The following is an 18,296-nucleotide window of genomic DNA, read 5'->3' as shown; positions in this document are numbered from 1 at the left end:
GGGTAGCCTTTCCCTTCTCCAGTGGATTTTCCTGACCCAGGAATCGAACCGAGGTCTCAGGCAGATTCTTTACCAATTGAGCTATCACGGAAGCCTATATGTACATATATATATATATATATATATATAATGGAATATTAGTCATAAGGAATGAAATATCATTTGCATGGACCTGAGATTTTCATACTAAATGAAGTCAGACAGAGACAAATTTTATGATACCACTTATATGTGGGATCTGAAAAAAAAAGATTCAGCTGAACTTGTTAACAAAACAGAAATAGGACCACAGACATAGAAAACACGTGGTCTCTAGTTAAGACAAACAGCAGCCCCGGATGAGACGGAGGCAGTGGTCGGTGAACACACACGTCTGGAACTGAGCGAGATGTCCTCAGAGCAGAGGTGTGCGTCTACCCAGTGAACTCTGTGGCAGAGCCTGGTCCTGTTCATCTTCCTGAGTGCCAGGAGGAAGGCAGTAATGGCCTACACAGGAAGGAACTCTTGCTTGGTGCCCTGACAGCACCAGCAATTCACCACCCTGCTTTGTGCAAAATTCGGATAATGAATTCTATCCACATCTACAAGTAAATGTTGGGGTTGAGGAGGCTGGCCAGGGTGGGGCAGCAGCTCAGGGCCAGAGGTTTGTGATGATCTCTGTGCAGCTTTTGTTTTGTTCTTCATTCTTCCTCCATCTCTTCGTAACTACAGAAGAGAAGAAGATGAGGGAGATGGGGCGGGTAAGATATAGCAGTCATTAGACGAAGGTGGGAGTTGATAGAAGGCCCCACTGTTTGTGATGCCTTAGGATGAGCAGACAGCAAGAAGAACCATCATGGCAGAAGTCGTCTTTGGAGCCAACTTATATTCAAATCACTTTTATCTTCTCAATTGCCTCTGGTCAAGATGTGAGAAAATAGGTATTCTCTAGCTTAGACCCTTTGCCTTTGTGCCAGGTGGGGTGGCGGTCTTTTCCTTTCCATTTGTCTTTCACCTACTCTATCCCACTTTCTACAAACTCTGAACTGTCTACTTAAACACATGGTCCTAATTTTTTGTACAATCTCAGCCTTTGGGCACAATCTCAGCCTCAAATGTCTGTTTCAATTCCCAAACATTTTAGCTAAGACACCCTGCTTTTTTTTTTTTTTTAGGTGATTCCCAGTGATGAAGTGAGTGTTTATAGCTATAGTTTTTGTTTGTTATATCATCAGACAAAAATGACTAGACAAATTCCCACCTAAATCTGGAGATCATTTTTGAGAGATAGTCCAGCTTAAAATCATGGCTAAATCTTCCAAAGCCATCCTCCAAGGCCATGTGACTTAAGTTGAAGAAAGCCAAATAGAAGTGCTCAAACCCCAAATCACAGAGGCAGAGGATTTCAATCTCCTGCATTGATTGTGGACAAGCTGCTTCCTCCAAGCCCTCTAGTTGGGGAGCAGTGGGAACTGTTTATTTAACAATGATTGATGGGATTCTTGACCAATATATAGCATAGTGTAAATAACTTCCTATTTTATAGTCCTCATGTCAGAAATCCATACCATCAGATGGTCTTTCCACAACACTTCCCCCATGACAGGGTTGGGGATTTACTGCAAGTTCTCATTCAGTCTTTTCTGAGTAAGTATATTCCAAGGTCAATGATAAGCTATAACTTGGGCGGGGGAAGGGGGGGTCATTTCAAGAAAGTCTGTGCATGCGTGCTAAGTCGCTTCAGTCACATCCGACTCTGAGACTATGGAGGTAACCTACTAGGCTTCTCTGTCAATGGGATTCTACAGACAAGAATACTGGAGTGGGTTGCCAGGCTCTCCTTCAGGGGATCTTCCAGACTCAGGGATCAAACCCGCATCTCTTAGGTCTTCTGCACTGGCATGATTCTTTACCATTGGCACCATCTGGGAAGCCCCTCAAGGAAGTCTAAGACATTGGAATTGAGAAAAAAAAAATCCCTGTGACCTGGAACTGAAAATCTTATTTTTTAATCCCTGCAAACAAGAGGATCTAACAGTCCTTGGGTCATTTCCACTGTGAAAGCGTGTGTGTGAGCGATGTGCATCCAGGCACCCACTCGCCCTGTAGGAGGTCCCCGGAGGGAGTGTGGTCCAGTGGTGGGACCCGTGTCCTAAGTGGCTGCACATGGAATCCCCCTGTCAGTTTCGAGGATTGTCAAATCAAAGGCGTGTGCTTTTAAACATCTTTACTTAGCCCACGTGACTAGCATGTTTACTTTGTTCTGCTTCCACATTGTGAAAAGAAGGTGGCTACTTAGCTTGTGAATTGAAGTTTGAAAGAGTCTGGAAATCTGTAAAAGAAAGAGATGTGGGTGGTATTGTTTCCTTGCTATAAACAAAGAATTTATCTGACCTGATTGCCATTGGCATTTATTCACTAATCTTAACATCAGATAGCTTTGTTTGCATGTTTTGACTACTTAGATTCCTAATTATCCTGTTGTCATGGCCAGAATCCATTGGGCTGAAAGATATATTTCATTCTATATCATCATTTACAGAATGAAATAACACACACTAATTTGGACTATATAAATGTTCCCATCTTCAAAAAAATTGAGCCTTTAAATTACACTTAGAAATCTTTACATTTAAAAAACATGCATGTGAGAATAAATACATAGATACATATAACTGGAGCTTCCCAAGTGACTTAGTGGTAAAGAATCCTCCTGCCAGTGCAAGAGACTCGGATTTGATCCCTGGGTTGGGAAGATCCTCTGGAGGAGGACATGACAACCCACTCTGGTATTCTTGCCTGGAGAATCTCATGGACGGAGGAGTCTGGTGGGCTACAGTCCATGCGGTCTCAAAGAGTTGGACAAAACTGAAGCAACTTAGCATGCATGCATATGTATAACCGATTCACTTTACTGTACACCTGAAACTAACACAACATTGCAAATCAACGATAATTTTTTAAATTCACAATTAGAGGATCATTGTCTTACAATGTTCTGGTGATTTCTGCTGCACAGCAACATGAATCAGCTCTATGTATACATACATCCCCTCCCTCTTGACTATTGCTCCCACTCCCCCAGTCCCACCCTTCTAGGTCATCACAGAGCACCGAACTGAGCTCGCTGTGCTATACAGCGGCTTCCCACTAGCTAGCTATTTTACACATGACAGTGTATATATGTCAATGCAACTGTCTCAATTCACCCCACCCTTTCTTTCCCCCTGTGTTCACATGTCTGCATCTTTATTCCTGCCCTACAAATAGGTTCATCAATACTATTTTTCTAGATTCCATATATATGTGCGTTAATATACGATATTTGTTTTTCTCTTTCTGACCTATTTCACTCTGTATAACAGGTTTTAGTTTCATCTACCTCACTACCACTGACTCAAATTCATTCTTTTTTATGACTAATATTCCACTGTATATATGTACCACAACTTCTTCATTCATTCCTCTATTGATGGACACGGAACATCTAGGTTGCTTCTGTAGTGCTGCAGTGAACATTGCTGTTTTTAGTTGATAAGTCATGTCTGACTCTTTCATGACCCCATGGCCTGTAGCCCACCAGGCTCCTCTGTTTATGGCATTTCTTCAGGCAAGCATACTGGAGTGGGTTGCCTTATCCTTCTCCAAGGGATCTTCCCCACCCTGAGATGGAAACCGTATCTCCTGCATTGCAGGCAGATTCTTTACCTTTGAGTCACTGCAACAAACATTGGGGTAAAACAAATTTTTTCATTTAAAAAAGTCAAAAACCAGTGGTTGTGAGCTGAGACTTCTGTTCTGACTAGAGGCCAGTTAGATCTCCAGCCTTGGAGGAACTATGACCTTCCAGGGCAGAGAAGCAATAGTTCCTGCTGCCTGAGGGGCTATGTGTGTCCCACAGAGTGCCACGTGACCCCCTGTGTCACAGTCTCTCCATGTGCTTGTTTGAGTGCAGGTTCCAACCCCCCAGAAAAACTAACCCAGAATTTGGGGCTTTCTACATTCTCAAATTCTTCTGCACATTACAAGAATAAGTGCCCTAACTCTGGAACTGGTTAGTTCAGAGTCTCCTGTAGGGAGGTCTTAGTATTGTTCGTGGAAAGTGGATGTGGCTCCCATTTCCAGGGTCACCAAGTCTCCCTGTTCCTCAGGGGCCCCCACCCTCCCCCAGTTGTGTGCCGGTGAGTGTTCATCGTTGTCTAGTAAACCCTAGGAGGTGGTGCACTCATCTGACCCACTTGGGGTTCCTGGCTCTGCCTCTGGTCCCCCCACCTCCATTCCCAGGCAGGTCCCTTGAACAATAAGAATGAGGCTTGGAAATAAACCCAAGCTCGCCTTTCCTCCTCCAGAAGCTTTCCTCAGGCTCCTAAGTCCTCATCAGGGAAAGTCAGTCCTGCTCAGCCCCGGCTTGGAAATGGGGTGCTGGAGCTCCTTGCTAGGTCTGTGCAGTTCAACCCCGGATACAGAACTTCCTCCTCTCAAATGACTGCCTTGCCTGCAATTCTGTAGCTTCCAGAAATTATTTCCTTATTTTAGAAAGTGCTGCCTCAGAGAAATGATTTGACCACTGTAAGTGTTTCGAGGTCACTTTCAGACCTCTGCTATTCTTAAAGTGAAAGTGAAGTCGCTCAGTCGTGTCCGACTCTTTGCCAGCCAGGTTCTGCTGTCTGTGGGGATTCTCCAGGCAAGAATACTTGCCATTTCCTTCTCCAGAAGCACCATTATTCTTAAAGGAGTGGGTAATCTTCTACTTGTCTGGGACTCTTCCCTGGGGTGTAATTTTGTTAAAGATGACACCTGTGGGTAAGGTGTCTTATCCTGGTGGCACAGTGGATAGGAATCTGCCTGCCAATGGAGGGGATATGGGTTTGATCCCTGGTCCGGGAAGATTCCACATGCCCTGGAGCAACTAAGCCCACGCACCTACAGCCTGTACTCCACAAGAGGGGCCACTGCAATGAGAAGCCCGAGCACCGCCAACAAGAGTAGCCCCGGCTTGCCGCACATGGAGAAAGCCTGAGCAAAGCAATGAAGACCCAGTGCAACCAAATATAAATAAGTTAGATAAATGAGTGACTAAAAAAACATGATACCTGTAGTCAAAACAGCCTTTTAGTAGCAGCTGTGAAAGGTTCCACCTTTTCTGAGATACCTGCTAGCAACTGGGGCTAGTAACATAGCAGGCACTTCACCCCTTATCACCTGCTGAGAAGCACAATTCCCTAGCATCTGCCACAGCAGGCTTCTGCAGGAGAGGGGATAAAAGGGAGGGAAGCACGACTCAAGGGAGACAAAGAGAAAGACTTTACACCCAGAGCCCCCAAGGCGACCTTTCCATCCTTCCTGACCACAAAATGACGGGTCGTTTTCCTAACCAAGATCGCGGGAATTCATGCGGCTTAAGGAAGAATTCCAAAATCTGCTATTCTATATTATGCAACATTGTAAATCAATAATGCTTCAGTAAAATTAATTAACTAATTAATTTTTTAAAAAACCTGCCATTCTGCCACAACATTGTTGTAATGCAACTTGCTTTCCTTGGTATTATTTAGATCAGGTTTATAGGAAGATACAAAAAGCCAATAGTTAGCAGTTTAAAAATGTATATGTGTGTGAGCTCTAAGTATTAGCATCACAAATAACTTCCTGTTCTGGGCCTTTAGCCAGCAGTTGACTAGTTTATCTCACTAGTAATCTGTGATAATAGATTATACGGACAATGGTCTAAGTACTCTGTGTGCATTGACTCCTGTGGCATGGACTCCTGTGGCATTGACTCCTGTGTGCATTAAAACTCCTAGCAGCCCTATGAAGTAGATACTAATATTGCTGTTTTACAGATGATGTAAATGAGGCAGAGAGAGATAAATACCTAGTCCAAGGTCACAACAGTGACTAGAGGGGCCAGAAGAGTTCAGGTCCTCGCTGCTCAAGGTGTGGTCTCTTGACCAGCAGCTTGGGTGTCTTCTGAGAGCTTAGTAAAAATGCAGGCTCTCAAGCCTGGAATTGGAATCTGCATTTTAACAAGACTTCCCAGGTGATTCACATGCACACTGAAGTTTAAAAACTGTGGGCTTAGATAGTCTTAGATTTTTTTTCTCTCTGTGCTCATTAAAAATTCAATTATAGCTTAAGACTTCAGGAAATAATGTGTACTTGGCTGATTTAGTATAAAAAATAGGATTGTAAGATGATTTTTGAGTCCTCTCCAAGATCTTCTGAAGAAGATAAATAACATACAATATTTTTTAAGTCCAAAAAGTTATTGAATTCTTATTATATCAGGCATTCTCATTTCATTAAGTCATCATAGAATATTCATGAAATAGATACTGTGCTGTGTTTAGTCGCTCAGTTGTGTCGGACTCTGTGCGACCCCTTGGACTGTAGCCCACCAGGCTCCTCTGTCCATGAGAATTCTCTAGGCAAGAATAGTGGAGTGGGTTGCCATGCCCTCCTCCAGGGGATCTTCCTAACCCAGGGATAGAACTCAGGTTTCCCACATTGCAGGCAGATTCTTTACTGTCTGAGCCACCAGAGAAGCCCAAGAATACTGGAGTGGGTAGCCTATCCCTTCTCCAGGGGACTTCCTGACCTGAAATAGTTACTACTAGCCTCAAATTACAGATGAGAAGACTGTGAGCAGAAGGGTTAAGAAGAAAAGACAATGTAAGGATGGTGAGAGGGAATTTGCAAATGATGCAACCAACAGTATACAAACTGTTCACATAGTTCCACATCAAAAAATAAAATAAGAACTCAATCAAAGAATGGACAGAAAACCTAAAAAGACATTTCTCTAAAGAAGATACACAGATGGCCAACAAGCATATGAATAGATGCTCAACATCACTAATTATTAGAGAAATGCAAATCAAATCTATGGCCATCAGCAAAATAGCTACAAACAATAAAAGCTGACGAGGGTGTGGAGAGAAGGGCACCCTCCTATACTGTTGGAGGGAATGTAAATCGGTAAAGCCACTATGGAGAACAGGATGGAGTTTCCTTAAAAACCTAAAAATAGAGCTACCACATGATCCAGCAGTACCACTCCTGGGAATATGTCTGGAAAAAATGGAACCTCTAAAAATGTAAAAATGTAAAAATTAGTTACACCCCAATGCTCATTGCAGCACTATTGACAATAGCCAAGACACGGAAACATCCTAAATGTTCATCAATAGAGGAATAGACAAAGAAGACGAGGTACATATTTACAATGAAATACTACTCTGCCACCGGAGAAGACAATGGCACCCCACTCTTGCGTGGAAAATCCCATAGATGGAGGAGCCTGGTAGGCTGCAGTCCATGGGGTAGTGAAGAGTCGGACACGACTAAGCGACTTCACTTTCACTTTTTCACTTTCATGCATTGGAGAAGGAAATGGCAACCCACTCCAGTGTTCTTGCCTGGAGAATCCCAGGGGCAGGAGAGCCTGGTGGGCTGATGTCTATGGGGTCACACAGTCGGACACGACTGAAGCGACTTAGCAGCAGCAGCAACTACTCTGCCATAAGAAGAATGAAGTAATGCCATTTGCAGCAACATGGATGGATCCAGAGATTACTGTACTAAGTGAAGCAAGTCAAAGGCAAATTATATGATATCACTTATATGTGAAATCTAAAAATAATTATACAAATGATGTTATTTACAAAACAGACTCACCGATGTGGAAAGCAAACACGGTTACCAAAGGTGAGAGGAGCAGGGGAAGGGATAAATTAGGAGCTTAGGATTAACATATATACATGCCTATATACAAAATAGGCTTCCCTGGTGGCTCAGTGGTAAAGAATCCACCTGCCAACGCAGGAGACATGGGTTTGATCCCTGGGTTGAGAAAATACCCAGGAGAAGGAAATGGGAACCTATTCCAGTGTTCTTTCCCGGGGAATCCCATGGACAGAGGAGCCTGGCAGGCTACAGTCCATGGGGCTGTAAAAGAGTCAGACACAGCTTAGTGACTAAACAGCAATGTATGTAAAATAGATAACCAATAATGACCTACTGTATGGCTCAGGGACTATACTCAATTTTCTGTAATAACCCATATGAGAAAAGAATCTGAAAAGGGATGTATATGTATGTGTAACTCAATCACTTTGCTGTACAACTGAAACTAACACACCACTCAAAATCAATTGTACTCCAATAAAAAGAATGAAAGAAAAAAGGTTAGAAGGAGCTAGGACATGGCAGCTCCATTGATAGCTCTGCTTCTTGAATCGAGCTCCTCACATTGATTTCCTAGCAGGTGGCACAGTGAACCATCTGCTAACCTTTGACAAAATGGTTACTTTTTTCAAACCCTGTCTCCAAAACACAAGACATTTTTCACTTAATCCTGAGCACATTTCTCCATCATTTAAGGTAGTGATATTAATGTAACCTAAGAGAGTATCGAAGAATTGATGCTTTTGAACTGTGGTGTTGGAGAAGACTCTTGAGAGTCCCCGGGACTGCCAGAAGATCCAACCAGTCCATCAGCCCTGGGATTTCTTTGGAGGGAATGATGCTAAAGCTGAAACTCCAGTACTTTGGCCACCTCATGCAAAGAGTTGACTCATTGGAAAAGGCTCTGATGCTGGGAGGGATTGAGGGCAGGAGGAAAAGGGGACGACAGAGGATGAGATGGCTGGATGGCATCACTGACTCGATGGACGTGGGTCTGAGTGAACTCTGGGAGTTGGTGATGGACAGGGAGGCCTGGTGTGCTGCGATTCATGGGGTCGCAAAGAGTCGGACACGACTGAGCGACTGAACTGACTGAAGAGATTATCAACCTTGGAAAATTAAGTCGGAGCCCAGAAAAGCAAATCAGCTCTTCTCCTTTAGTTGATACCATAAAGTTGTATATTGTCTAAAAAACAAAGCAGAAAACTAGAGTATGAGACAAAGCTTGTCCTTTGAAGTCTTCTTCTAAGGGCTTGGTTTAGATGTTTTTCAGAGTGATGCCAGCAACTGATTTTTTTTTTCTGGAAGTCACATTGGTGATGATTCACCGGGCCAATTATTTAAGGTAGGGTTTATTTGAAACTGCCGTCACTTGTAGATAAATTTTGATTCAGGCACATCACATGCTACAATTACAGAATAAAATGCAGATTAGCCAACAAAATGTGTCAGGCCCATTAAAATGTGTAAGCTTTATCATGAATTAGTTTTTTACAAGGTGACATGTTTGCTTCCTGAATTACAATGATGAGACTTAAGTTGAATTTCCAGGAGGACTGTTTGGTTCTTTCTTCTAATAGGAAACCACTGGCAGTTTTGTATGAAGTCATTTTCTATTTTTAAAACAACTGCATTTGAGACATAACTATGAGTGTGACAGTTTCACAGGGCAAAAAGCGAGATGAATAAATGGGTCTGAAACCCAGGCTAATGGAGCGAGCTTTTCAAAATCACATACAGTTATGTACTTCTTTCACTACTTATAGCTTCATTCATCATAATGTTTTTTGGCCATTTCCTAGAGAGTATTTCCAATTCTAATATATTTCTAACAAAAGTCCCATGGTGGAATTCTGCAATATTCCTGGTTTACATGTACAGATTTTCTAGTAGATCTCTGATGGCTGAATAAATACATTAATATATTTACTTAGTAATCTGGATATAACTTGGGTTTCCCGGGTGGCTCAGTGGTAAAGAATCCATCTACCAGTACAGGAGATGCAAGAGACATGGGTTGGACCCTTGGGTCAGGAAAATCCCTTGGAGAAGGGAATGGCAACCCAAGCCAGTATTCTTGCCTGGGAAATTCCACGAATGGAGGAGCCTGGTGGGCTACAGTCCATGATTCTTTCCATGCAAAGAATCAGACACAACTGAGCATGCACACACCTGCCTGGGTATAACGTACATAATTCATCATACAAACAAGAAGCAGGCCTAGGCTGTCATCCTTCTGATCAAGACTATGTGACCTTGAGCAGGGCACTCAGCTCTCTGAACCTCAGTGTTCTCATCTGAAAAATGATAGGTTAAATTAGATTCTCTTTTATGGGGCCTTTTTAATTTAATATTCCATAGGAATTATTCCATCAGTCTCTCAATTTGGACCAAGTAGAAATTTATTTTAAAAATCTTAATAAAAAATGTACCTTTTAAAATGTAATTTTATAACTTAAAAGCAGCACGGGACCTGGAATTGAGTAAACAGATAGTATCATTTGTTTGCAGACAGATGTAAAAATACATAACCATGCTCTAAGATACTTTAAAATCACTTCAGAATTTTGTTTATGATATTAGTTTTCATAGTAAGGCCATTTTAATGCCAAAATAACACTATCTATAAAATCTCTTCACTGTGTAATAAAACTTAGCAAATTGATAATAAAACTTACATGAAAGAATAAGCCGGCAAATAAAATGTTTCAAATATACAGACAAGAAAAGTACCCCACATCAAATTAAACTCACATTTATCAAAAACATATGGATTCTAAACATAAAAACGATGTTTGACTTTGAGGGAATTGGTTGGGAAATGCTATAAAGGAACATTTTAGGATGGCAAAAATATTCATGTTTTTAATCTAAAAAGTAAGTGCATTGGTGTGTTCACTTTGTAAAATGTTATCTAGCTGGACACTAGGTGAATATATTTACTCAAGGATATGTTAATGGCAACCCACTCCAGTATTCTTGCCTGGAGAATCCCATGGAGGGAGGAGCCTGGTACAGTCCATGGGGTGGCAAAGAGTCGGACATGACTGAGCGACTTCACTTTCACTTTCACCTTTTTAAAAAAGTTTCAAAAGTTGGACCTACTGACACTTTTTCCCACAAGAATCTTTATCCCTTTATTAGTTGTAGAATAAATAAAATCTAAGATCCATCCATCATATAGGAGACAATTTATTCTCTAATTATGCCAGTCAAAAGAAAGGAGTAGGAAACAAAACTTAAAAAAGCACAGGGAGTAGTTTGTGAAGCATCCCGTGAGGTAATGGTCCTCCATCCCCACCTCTTCTACTTGATTCCTCAAGGCCTTTGGAATTGGGTTTCTGTCTCCTTTTTATGTCACACTACAATCCCAGGACATCTGTGGTGAATATTTAGATTAAATAGGAAAATGGGACAACCCATGATGTTCTAACAAGAACAACAGATTATACGTATCTAAAAGACCAAAAAAAATATCTTATTCATGTTCATTTTTGTATCCTCCGAAGCTCATGGCCAACTTTTCAGTATTCAGTAAGGATTCAATTTCTATTTGTTACATTCAATTTCAAATATATATGATAAAAATTTAGAATCAAAAATATTTTTAAAGGGAAAAACATTAAAATTGGGCAGAAAAATAAAATGTAATGAATCAGCAAATTAGTTCGTTAGTGGCAGTACACTAAGTAAATACACATGAATCATCTCACAGAATAATGGAGTCTCACTAGAGATGAGATTGAAATTAAAACAATTATAGCTATTAATAAGAATGAAGAGTGTTACAGCAAAAAGGGAAAATTTGATTTTAAAATTAAATTGAAAGTGGAAGTGTTAGTCGTGTAGTTGTGTCTGACTCTTTGCCACCCCCATGGAATGTAGCCCGCAGTGCTCCTCTGTTCAGGGAATTCACTCCCTTCTTCATGTGACCTTTGCGACCCAGGGATCAAACCTGGGTCACCTGCATTACAGGCAGATTCTTTACCATCTGAGCCACTAGGGAAGCCCCAAAATTAAATTAGGCTTTAGTAAAAACTCTATAAAACTCTTAAAAGTGCTCTGAAATCATCCTCAAAATTTCTGCAAATCTTCTCAGCTATTTTCTCATCCTCTGATAATCCACTTAGTTTTTCCTCACATATCAGCATTCAGCATAAATTTTTAAATGATTTCTCATGATATTTGATTGCTTTTTCATTAATTATTAATAGCGACAAAATATTTTCCATGTTTTTATTTCAATTATACAATATTTGATGTAAAGTATGCAGCACATCAACTTTTTATTTGCCTAACCAGAGTTCATACCCACTTACACCAATATCTTTACAAGAACATGAGCTTCTCATTGAGATCAGTTCCAAATTCAGAAAGAAGAGAACTAAGTCCCAACAACTTAGGTCCTAAGTGATGGGTCTAGGAGAAATTGAAATTGTAACATCTGATCTGCATACGATATGTTGACCGCAGCAGTATTCAAGCAACAATCTTGCCCAAAGAGTTGGATCTCAAGAGCCAGATTCCAATTTTGGAAAACACAAGAGGACAGAGGAACACATTAAATGACATGACACCAGGCAAATTCAGAATGTTGGGTATTTCTGCTGGATGACCAACCCAGTCTCTGTAACAAGAAAAGAAAGAAGACTGTACCAGCGTATTGTCACTGTTGTTCAGTTGCCAAGTCATGTCTGAGTCTACGACTCCATGAATTGCAGCATACCCAGGCCTCTCTGTCCTTCACCTTCTCCCAGAGTTCACCCAAGTTCATGTCTATTGAATCGGTGGTGCCATCAAACCATCTCATCCTTGGCTGCCCTCTTCTCCTTTTGCCTTCAATCTTTCCCAGCATCAGGGTCTTTTCCAATGAACGGGCTCTTCAAATTAGGTGGCCAAAATACCGGAGCTTCAGCTTCAGCATCAGTCCTTCCAATGAGTGAGTGTTCAGGGTTGATTTCCCTTAGGATTGACTGGTTTGATCTGCTTGCTATCCAAGGGACTCTCAAGACTCTTATCCAGCATCACAGTTTGAAAATATCAATTCTTCAGCATTCAGCCTTCTTTATGGTCCAACTCTCACATCCATACAAGACTACTGGAAAGACCATAGCTTTGACTATATGGACCTGTCTTTGCTTTTCAATATGCTACCTAGGTTTGTCATAGCCTTTCTTCCAAAAAGCAACCATCTTCTAATTTCATGGCTGCAGTCACCATCCACAGTGATTTTGAAGCCCAAGAAGAGAAAGTCTGTCACTACTTCCACCTGTACCAGCTTATAGGACATCAAAGGAGAGAACACAACCAAATGCAATTAGGTGTGGACCTAATTCGGATCCATATTTTTGCAATCAGCTGTAAAAATGCATTTTAGAGGCAATGAGGGAAATATTACCATGGACTAGTCATTACCTGTTGTCAGAGGATAGTTTTATATTTTGCTAGATGTGATAATGACAATGTGGCTATGTAAGAATATGTTCATTTGGTAGGGGGCAGGGTGCTGATGCACAGTGAAATACGTGGGGCTTCCCATGTGGCTTAGCGGTAAAGAATCCCCCTGCCAATGCAGGAGAGACAGGAGACTCAGGTTCTATCCCTGGGTCGGGAAGATCCCCTGGAGAAGGAAATGGCTACTCACTCCAGTATTCTTGCTTGGAAAATCCCATAGACGAGAAGCCTGTCCATGGGGTCTCAAAGAGTCAGACACGACTGAGCAACTTAGAATGCATGCTTGTGAAATATGTAGGATATAATAAAATATCTGAATATCTGAAATTCACTTTAAAATATTTTAGCAAATGAAAAAGAAAAAAACTATGTGATCAAATGTGGGAAGTTTTTGATAAATTGTTGAACATGAGTGACAGGTAAGTGGGATATGTTCTAAAATATTCATAACAAAAAATTTTTAATGTTAGAGTCAAAAAGATTGATATATAACTCCCTATTATCAAAAATAAACAACAGTGATTTTTAAAACTATTTGCAGACTTTAAATACAAATATATTGTTCACAGTCTTTTAGACAATCCTTGGAAGTCTCTGGCCTCAATAAGTTTGTATCTTTCACCACCTAATTCCACTCCCTGTAAATATATCATGAGAAAATAACAGAGAAGGAGAAACACCCAAAAGTATTCATGCAGCTTTAACTGTAATAGAGGAAATTTGGAATTTAAATATAAAATATAGGAGAACATGAAGTGAATTATTACGCATCAACATAATGTAAAATCTGAAGCCTATCAAAAGTGATAAGAATTTGAGCTATGTAAACACACGAAACCAAGTAGACACTGACACAGATTATAAGAAATTTTAAGGATCATTAAAACTCTTTCATGGTTGCAAGTGACAGAAAAGCCAACCCAGGATGGTTTAAGGAGAAAAGGAAATCAATTGGCTGATGGAAATGAAAAGTTTAAAAGACACGAAAATCACCGTGAAATGAATGATAGACAAACGAAAACACTAAATAGGAAAATATTTTAGAAGAAAACAAGGGCAAAAATCTAGGAGACTCCGGATTTGGTGATGGATTTTTAGATACAATATCAAAAGCATAATGAAAGAAAAATCGATTATTAAAATTGATAAATGTTAAATATTAAAGTGGCTTATTAAACTAAATACTAAAGTTGTTTATTAAAACTAAAACTTGTGCTCTGCTCTATCAAAGACTATGTTAAGAAAATGAAAAGACAAGCCACAAACCAGGAGGAAATATTTGCAGAACATTTATCTGATAAAAGACTTGTCTCTAAAATACATGCAGAACTGTTAAAACTCAACAATAAGAAGATAAACAATTATTTTATAATAGGCAAACATTATGAACAGACATCACATCAAAGAAAATATTCAGATGGCAAATAAGTATATGATCATTGGTCATTACGGAATTATGAACTCAAACAGCAATGAGACATAACTACATCTGGTAAGAATGGCTAAAGGTGAGAACAGAAAGACCACCAAATGCTGACATGGGTGCAAAGTAACAAGGACTCTCACTGAACTGCAAGCGAGATGGCAAAACGGTACAGCTTTGGCAGTTTCCTTTCTGATCTTTTGTTGTTGTTGGAGTATAGTTGCTTTACAATGTTGTGTTGGTTTCTGCTGTACCACCAAGTGACTCAGCTATCAGATCAGATCAGATCAGTCGCTCAGTCGTGTCCGACTCTTTGCGACCCCGTGAATCACAGCATGCCAGGCCTCCCTGTCCATCACCAACTCCCAGAGTTCACCCAGACTCACGTCCATCGAGTCAGTGATGCCATCCAGCCATCTCATCCTCTGTCGTCCCCTTCTCCTCCTGCCCCCAATCCCTCCCAGCATCAGAGTCTTTTCCAATGAGTCAATTCTTCGCATGAGGTGGCCAAAGTACTGGAGTTTCAGCTTTAGCATCATTCCTTCCAAAGAAATCCCAGGGCTGATCTCCTTCAGAATGGACTGGTTGGATCTCCTTGCAGACCAAGGGACTCTCAAGAGTCTTCTCCAACACCACAGTTCAAAAGCATCAGTTCTTCGGCGCTCAATCTTCTTCACAGTCCAACTCTCACATCCATACATGACCACTGGAAAAACCATAGCCTTGACTAGACGAACCTTTGTTGGCAAACTGATGTCTCTGCTTTTGAATATGCTATCTAGGTTGGTTATAACTTTCCTTCCAAGGAGTAAGCGTCTTTTAATTTCATGGCTGCAGTCACCATCTGTAGTGATTTTGGAGCCCAGAAAAATAAAGTCTGACACTGTTTCCACTGTTTCCCCATCTATTTCCCATGAAGTGGTGGGACCAGATGCCATGATCTTCATTTTCTGAATGTTGAGTTTTAAGCCAACTTTTTCACTCTCCACTTTCACTTTCATCAAGAGGCTTTTGAGTTCCTCTTCACTTTCTGCCATAAGGGTGGTGTCATCTGCATATCTGAGGTTATTGATATTTCTCCCAGCAATCTTGATTCCAGTTTGTGTTTCTTCCAGTCCAGGGTTTCTCATGATGTACTCTGCATATAAGTTAAATAAACAGGGTGACGATATACAGCCTTGACGAACTCCTTTTCCTATTTGGAACCAGCCTCTTGAGAAATTTGTATGCGGGTCAGGAAGCAACAGTTAGAACTGGACATGGAACAACAGACTCAGGTATATGTATACATATATCCCCTCCCTCTTAACCCTCCCTCTCACTCACACCCACCCCACCCATCTAGGTCATTGCAGAGCACAGAGCTAAGCTCCCTGTGCTATACGGCAGCTTCCCACTAGTTATTTTCTTTACACATGGTAGTGTATATATGTCAACCCTTCTCTCCCAGTTCGTCTCACTCTCCACTTCCTGCCCTGTGTCTACACATCTGTCCTCTATATGTGCATCTCTATTCCTTCCCTGCAAACAGCTCATCTGTACCATCTTTCTAGATTCCACTCATATGCATTAAGATACAATATTTGTTTTTCTCTTTCTGACTTATTTCAACTTGGCAGTTTCTTACAAAGCTAAACAGAGTCTTACCATATGATCCAGCAATCACATTGCTGAGTATGTACCAAATTGATCTGAAAACATATCCATGCAAAAGTCTCATAGAAGTTTTTTTTTTTTTCTCAGAATTGCCAAGATGATTAGGTAAACAAATTGTAATACAACCCTACAATGGAAGGCTATTCAGCGATAAAAATAAGTGAACACTCCAGCCATGAAAAGACATGGAGGAAATTTCAATGCACATTGACAAGTTAATGAAGCCAATCTGAAAAGGCTACTCACTGTATGATTCCAGCTCTATGATATCCAGGAAAAGGCAAAACTTTAGAGAGAGAAAAAGGATCAGTGGTTGCCAGGAACTCAATGAGGGAAGAGGGGGGATGTGTAGGTGAAGCACAGGGACATTTAAAGGGTTGAAAAGTACTGTCATGGTGGGTATGTGACCTTATGAAGTGGTCAAAACCTGAAGACTTAGAGCACAGAGAGCAAACCTTGGTGTACACAAATTTTAAAAATCACTTAAGAGTCTGGGGGATTTTAGAATAGAATTCAGACAGTGACAGGAGAATAACTGTGTTACAAATATATAAACCAGTCTCACTGGAGGCAGTGGGTGAAAGGAGCTGACTTTTGGTAACTTTGACCTTAAGCAACTTTGGAAATGAGCAGAGCCCTAAGCCCAAAGGCAAAAGGAAGATAAGGAAGCATTGTACTCTAGCTGACAAAGTTTCTTCTCCTGAAGTACTGGTTAGCATTTCTGATACTTGTATACTCATATTTGGGCTTCCCTCCTGGCTTAGAAGGTAAAGAATCTGCCTGCAATGCGGGAGACCTGGTGGGAATTAAACAGTTAAATAAATGGGTGGCAAAGAATGGGAGCCAAGCTTCTCATGATTGCAGTGAGAATTTACAGATAAGCAAGGGATATGCTTAAAAATAGGCTTGTGATTTTAAAACATAAAGGAAATAAGATAAAATGTGACATTTCTTGCAGAAATCACAATTAGTCATATTCTATTTAACTACCTTTAAAAAACTGAAGTATAGTTTATTTACAATGTTTCATTAGTTTGAGGTACACAGCAAAGTGATTCCATTATACATATACATAATTCCACACAGACATACCATCCAAATCATTTAAAGCAAGTTGAAGGAACAAAATGCCAGCCAACATTTTACTAAGCTTACATCTTGCTCAAATTTTTATCAATCAAATATGTCAAGTTTCTAAAAATATAAGAAACTTAAATCAGTAAAAATGAAAATATGATCACTACTATAATTTGTATTAACATCAAAGCAGCCCCAGTTACAAAAAACATAAACTGTATGATATGAAAAAAATTCCTAAATTAGTGAGAACAGGACATCACAAATCTTCTCAAGGCAACTCAGCCTAGGCCGAGTGCATAATAAAAGCAGCAGAATCATGTAGAATAAGTGTGCATGGTTCTTTCATTCTCAAGTCCATTGTCATTTGAGTATCACATAGGTGAGCAATTAAGGAAGCTTCAGTCTCCTTGTGAAAGATACAGAAAAGCCCTTTACCTGTGAACACCATCCGCTTTCCCACTGTGGCTGATACTGGTTCTCGAAATGTCACACACGCCATGGCCAAGGTTGTAGCTGTGCTACTGAATTTCCTTTCCCAACTTCCTCAGACCAATGTATCTGTACCAGAAAGAGCCAAAGACTCTGCTGTCTCTCCTTTCCCTGTCTGTGACCTGAACTAGGTGGTTGCTAAGGACTCATTATGACAGGAAGGCAGAGTGTTCCTTCTAACACTGTTCAGTATTCCAGCCTCCAGGAACAGACAGACACAGCCGCAGCATCCCCAGGAATGGTGCCCAATCATCTCTTTCCCTTATCTGTCAACATCAAGTCAAGAACAGACCTGTTAGGGTACTAGAAATAGAGCAGCCTTACGGCACCCATGACCTGGCAGACTCAATCATCACCATCTTTCAACATAGCCGCAAAAAATGTTGTGCAGAAGGGTGTTATCACAAAACCAAACCAAAGAATCACAAACTCGTGGTTAAAAGCTTTTGAGGAAACCTGGCTAGATAAAATACAAATAAAAATTGTATTAATAAATGAATAAGATAATTGCTTATGTATTTCCCCCCAT

General features: G+C 40.6%; 1 protein-coding gene across 1 annotated transcript in view; it reads right to left on the bottom strand.

Moving 5' to 3' along the window:
• Positions 1-17,903, bottom strand: part of SPMIP2 (sperm microtubule inner protein 2) — a 135,237-nt gene extending 117,334 nt beyond the window's left edge. Inside the window, exon 1 of the mRNA XM_070769191.1 lies at positions 17,714-17,903. Within this exon, the coding sequence (XP_070625292.1) occupies positions 17,714-17,777 (64 nt within the window). The 5' untranslated portion in view covers positions 17,778-17,903. The remainder of the gene's footprint in view (positions 1-17,713) is intronic.
• Between the last annotated feature and the right edge of the window lie 393 nt (positions 17,904-18,296).

Source organism: Bos indicus, chromosome 17, assembly GCF_029378745.1.
Source record: "Bos indicus isolate NIAB-ARS_2022 breed Sahiwal x Tharparkar chromosome 17, NIAB-ARS_B.indTharparkar_mat_pri_1.0, whole genome shotgun sequence".
In the NCBI taxonomy this organism is placed as follows: domain Eukaryota; kingdom Metazoa; phylum Chordata; class Mammalia; order Artiodactyla; family Bovidae; genus Bos; species Bos indicus.
Note: the sequence above shows the minus strand (reverse complement) of the source record. Positions and strands in the feature narration are given on the sequence as shown.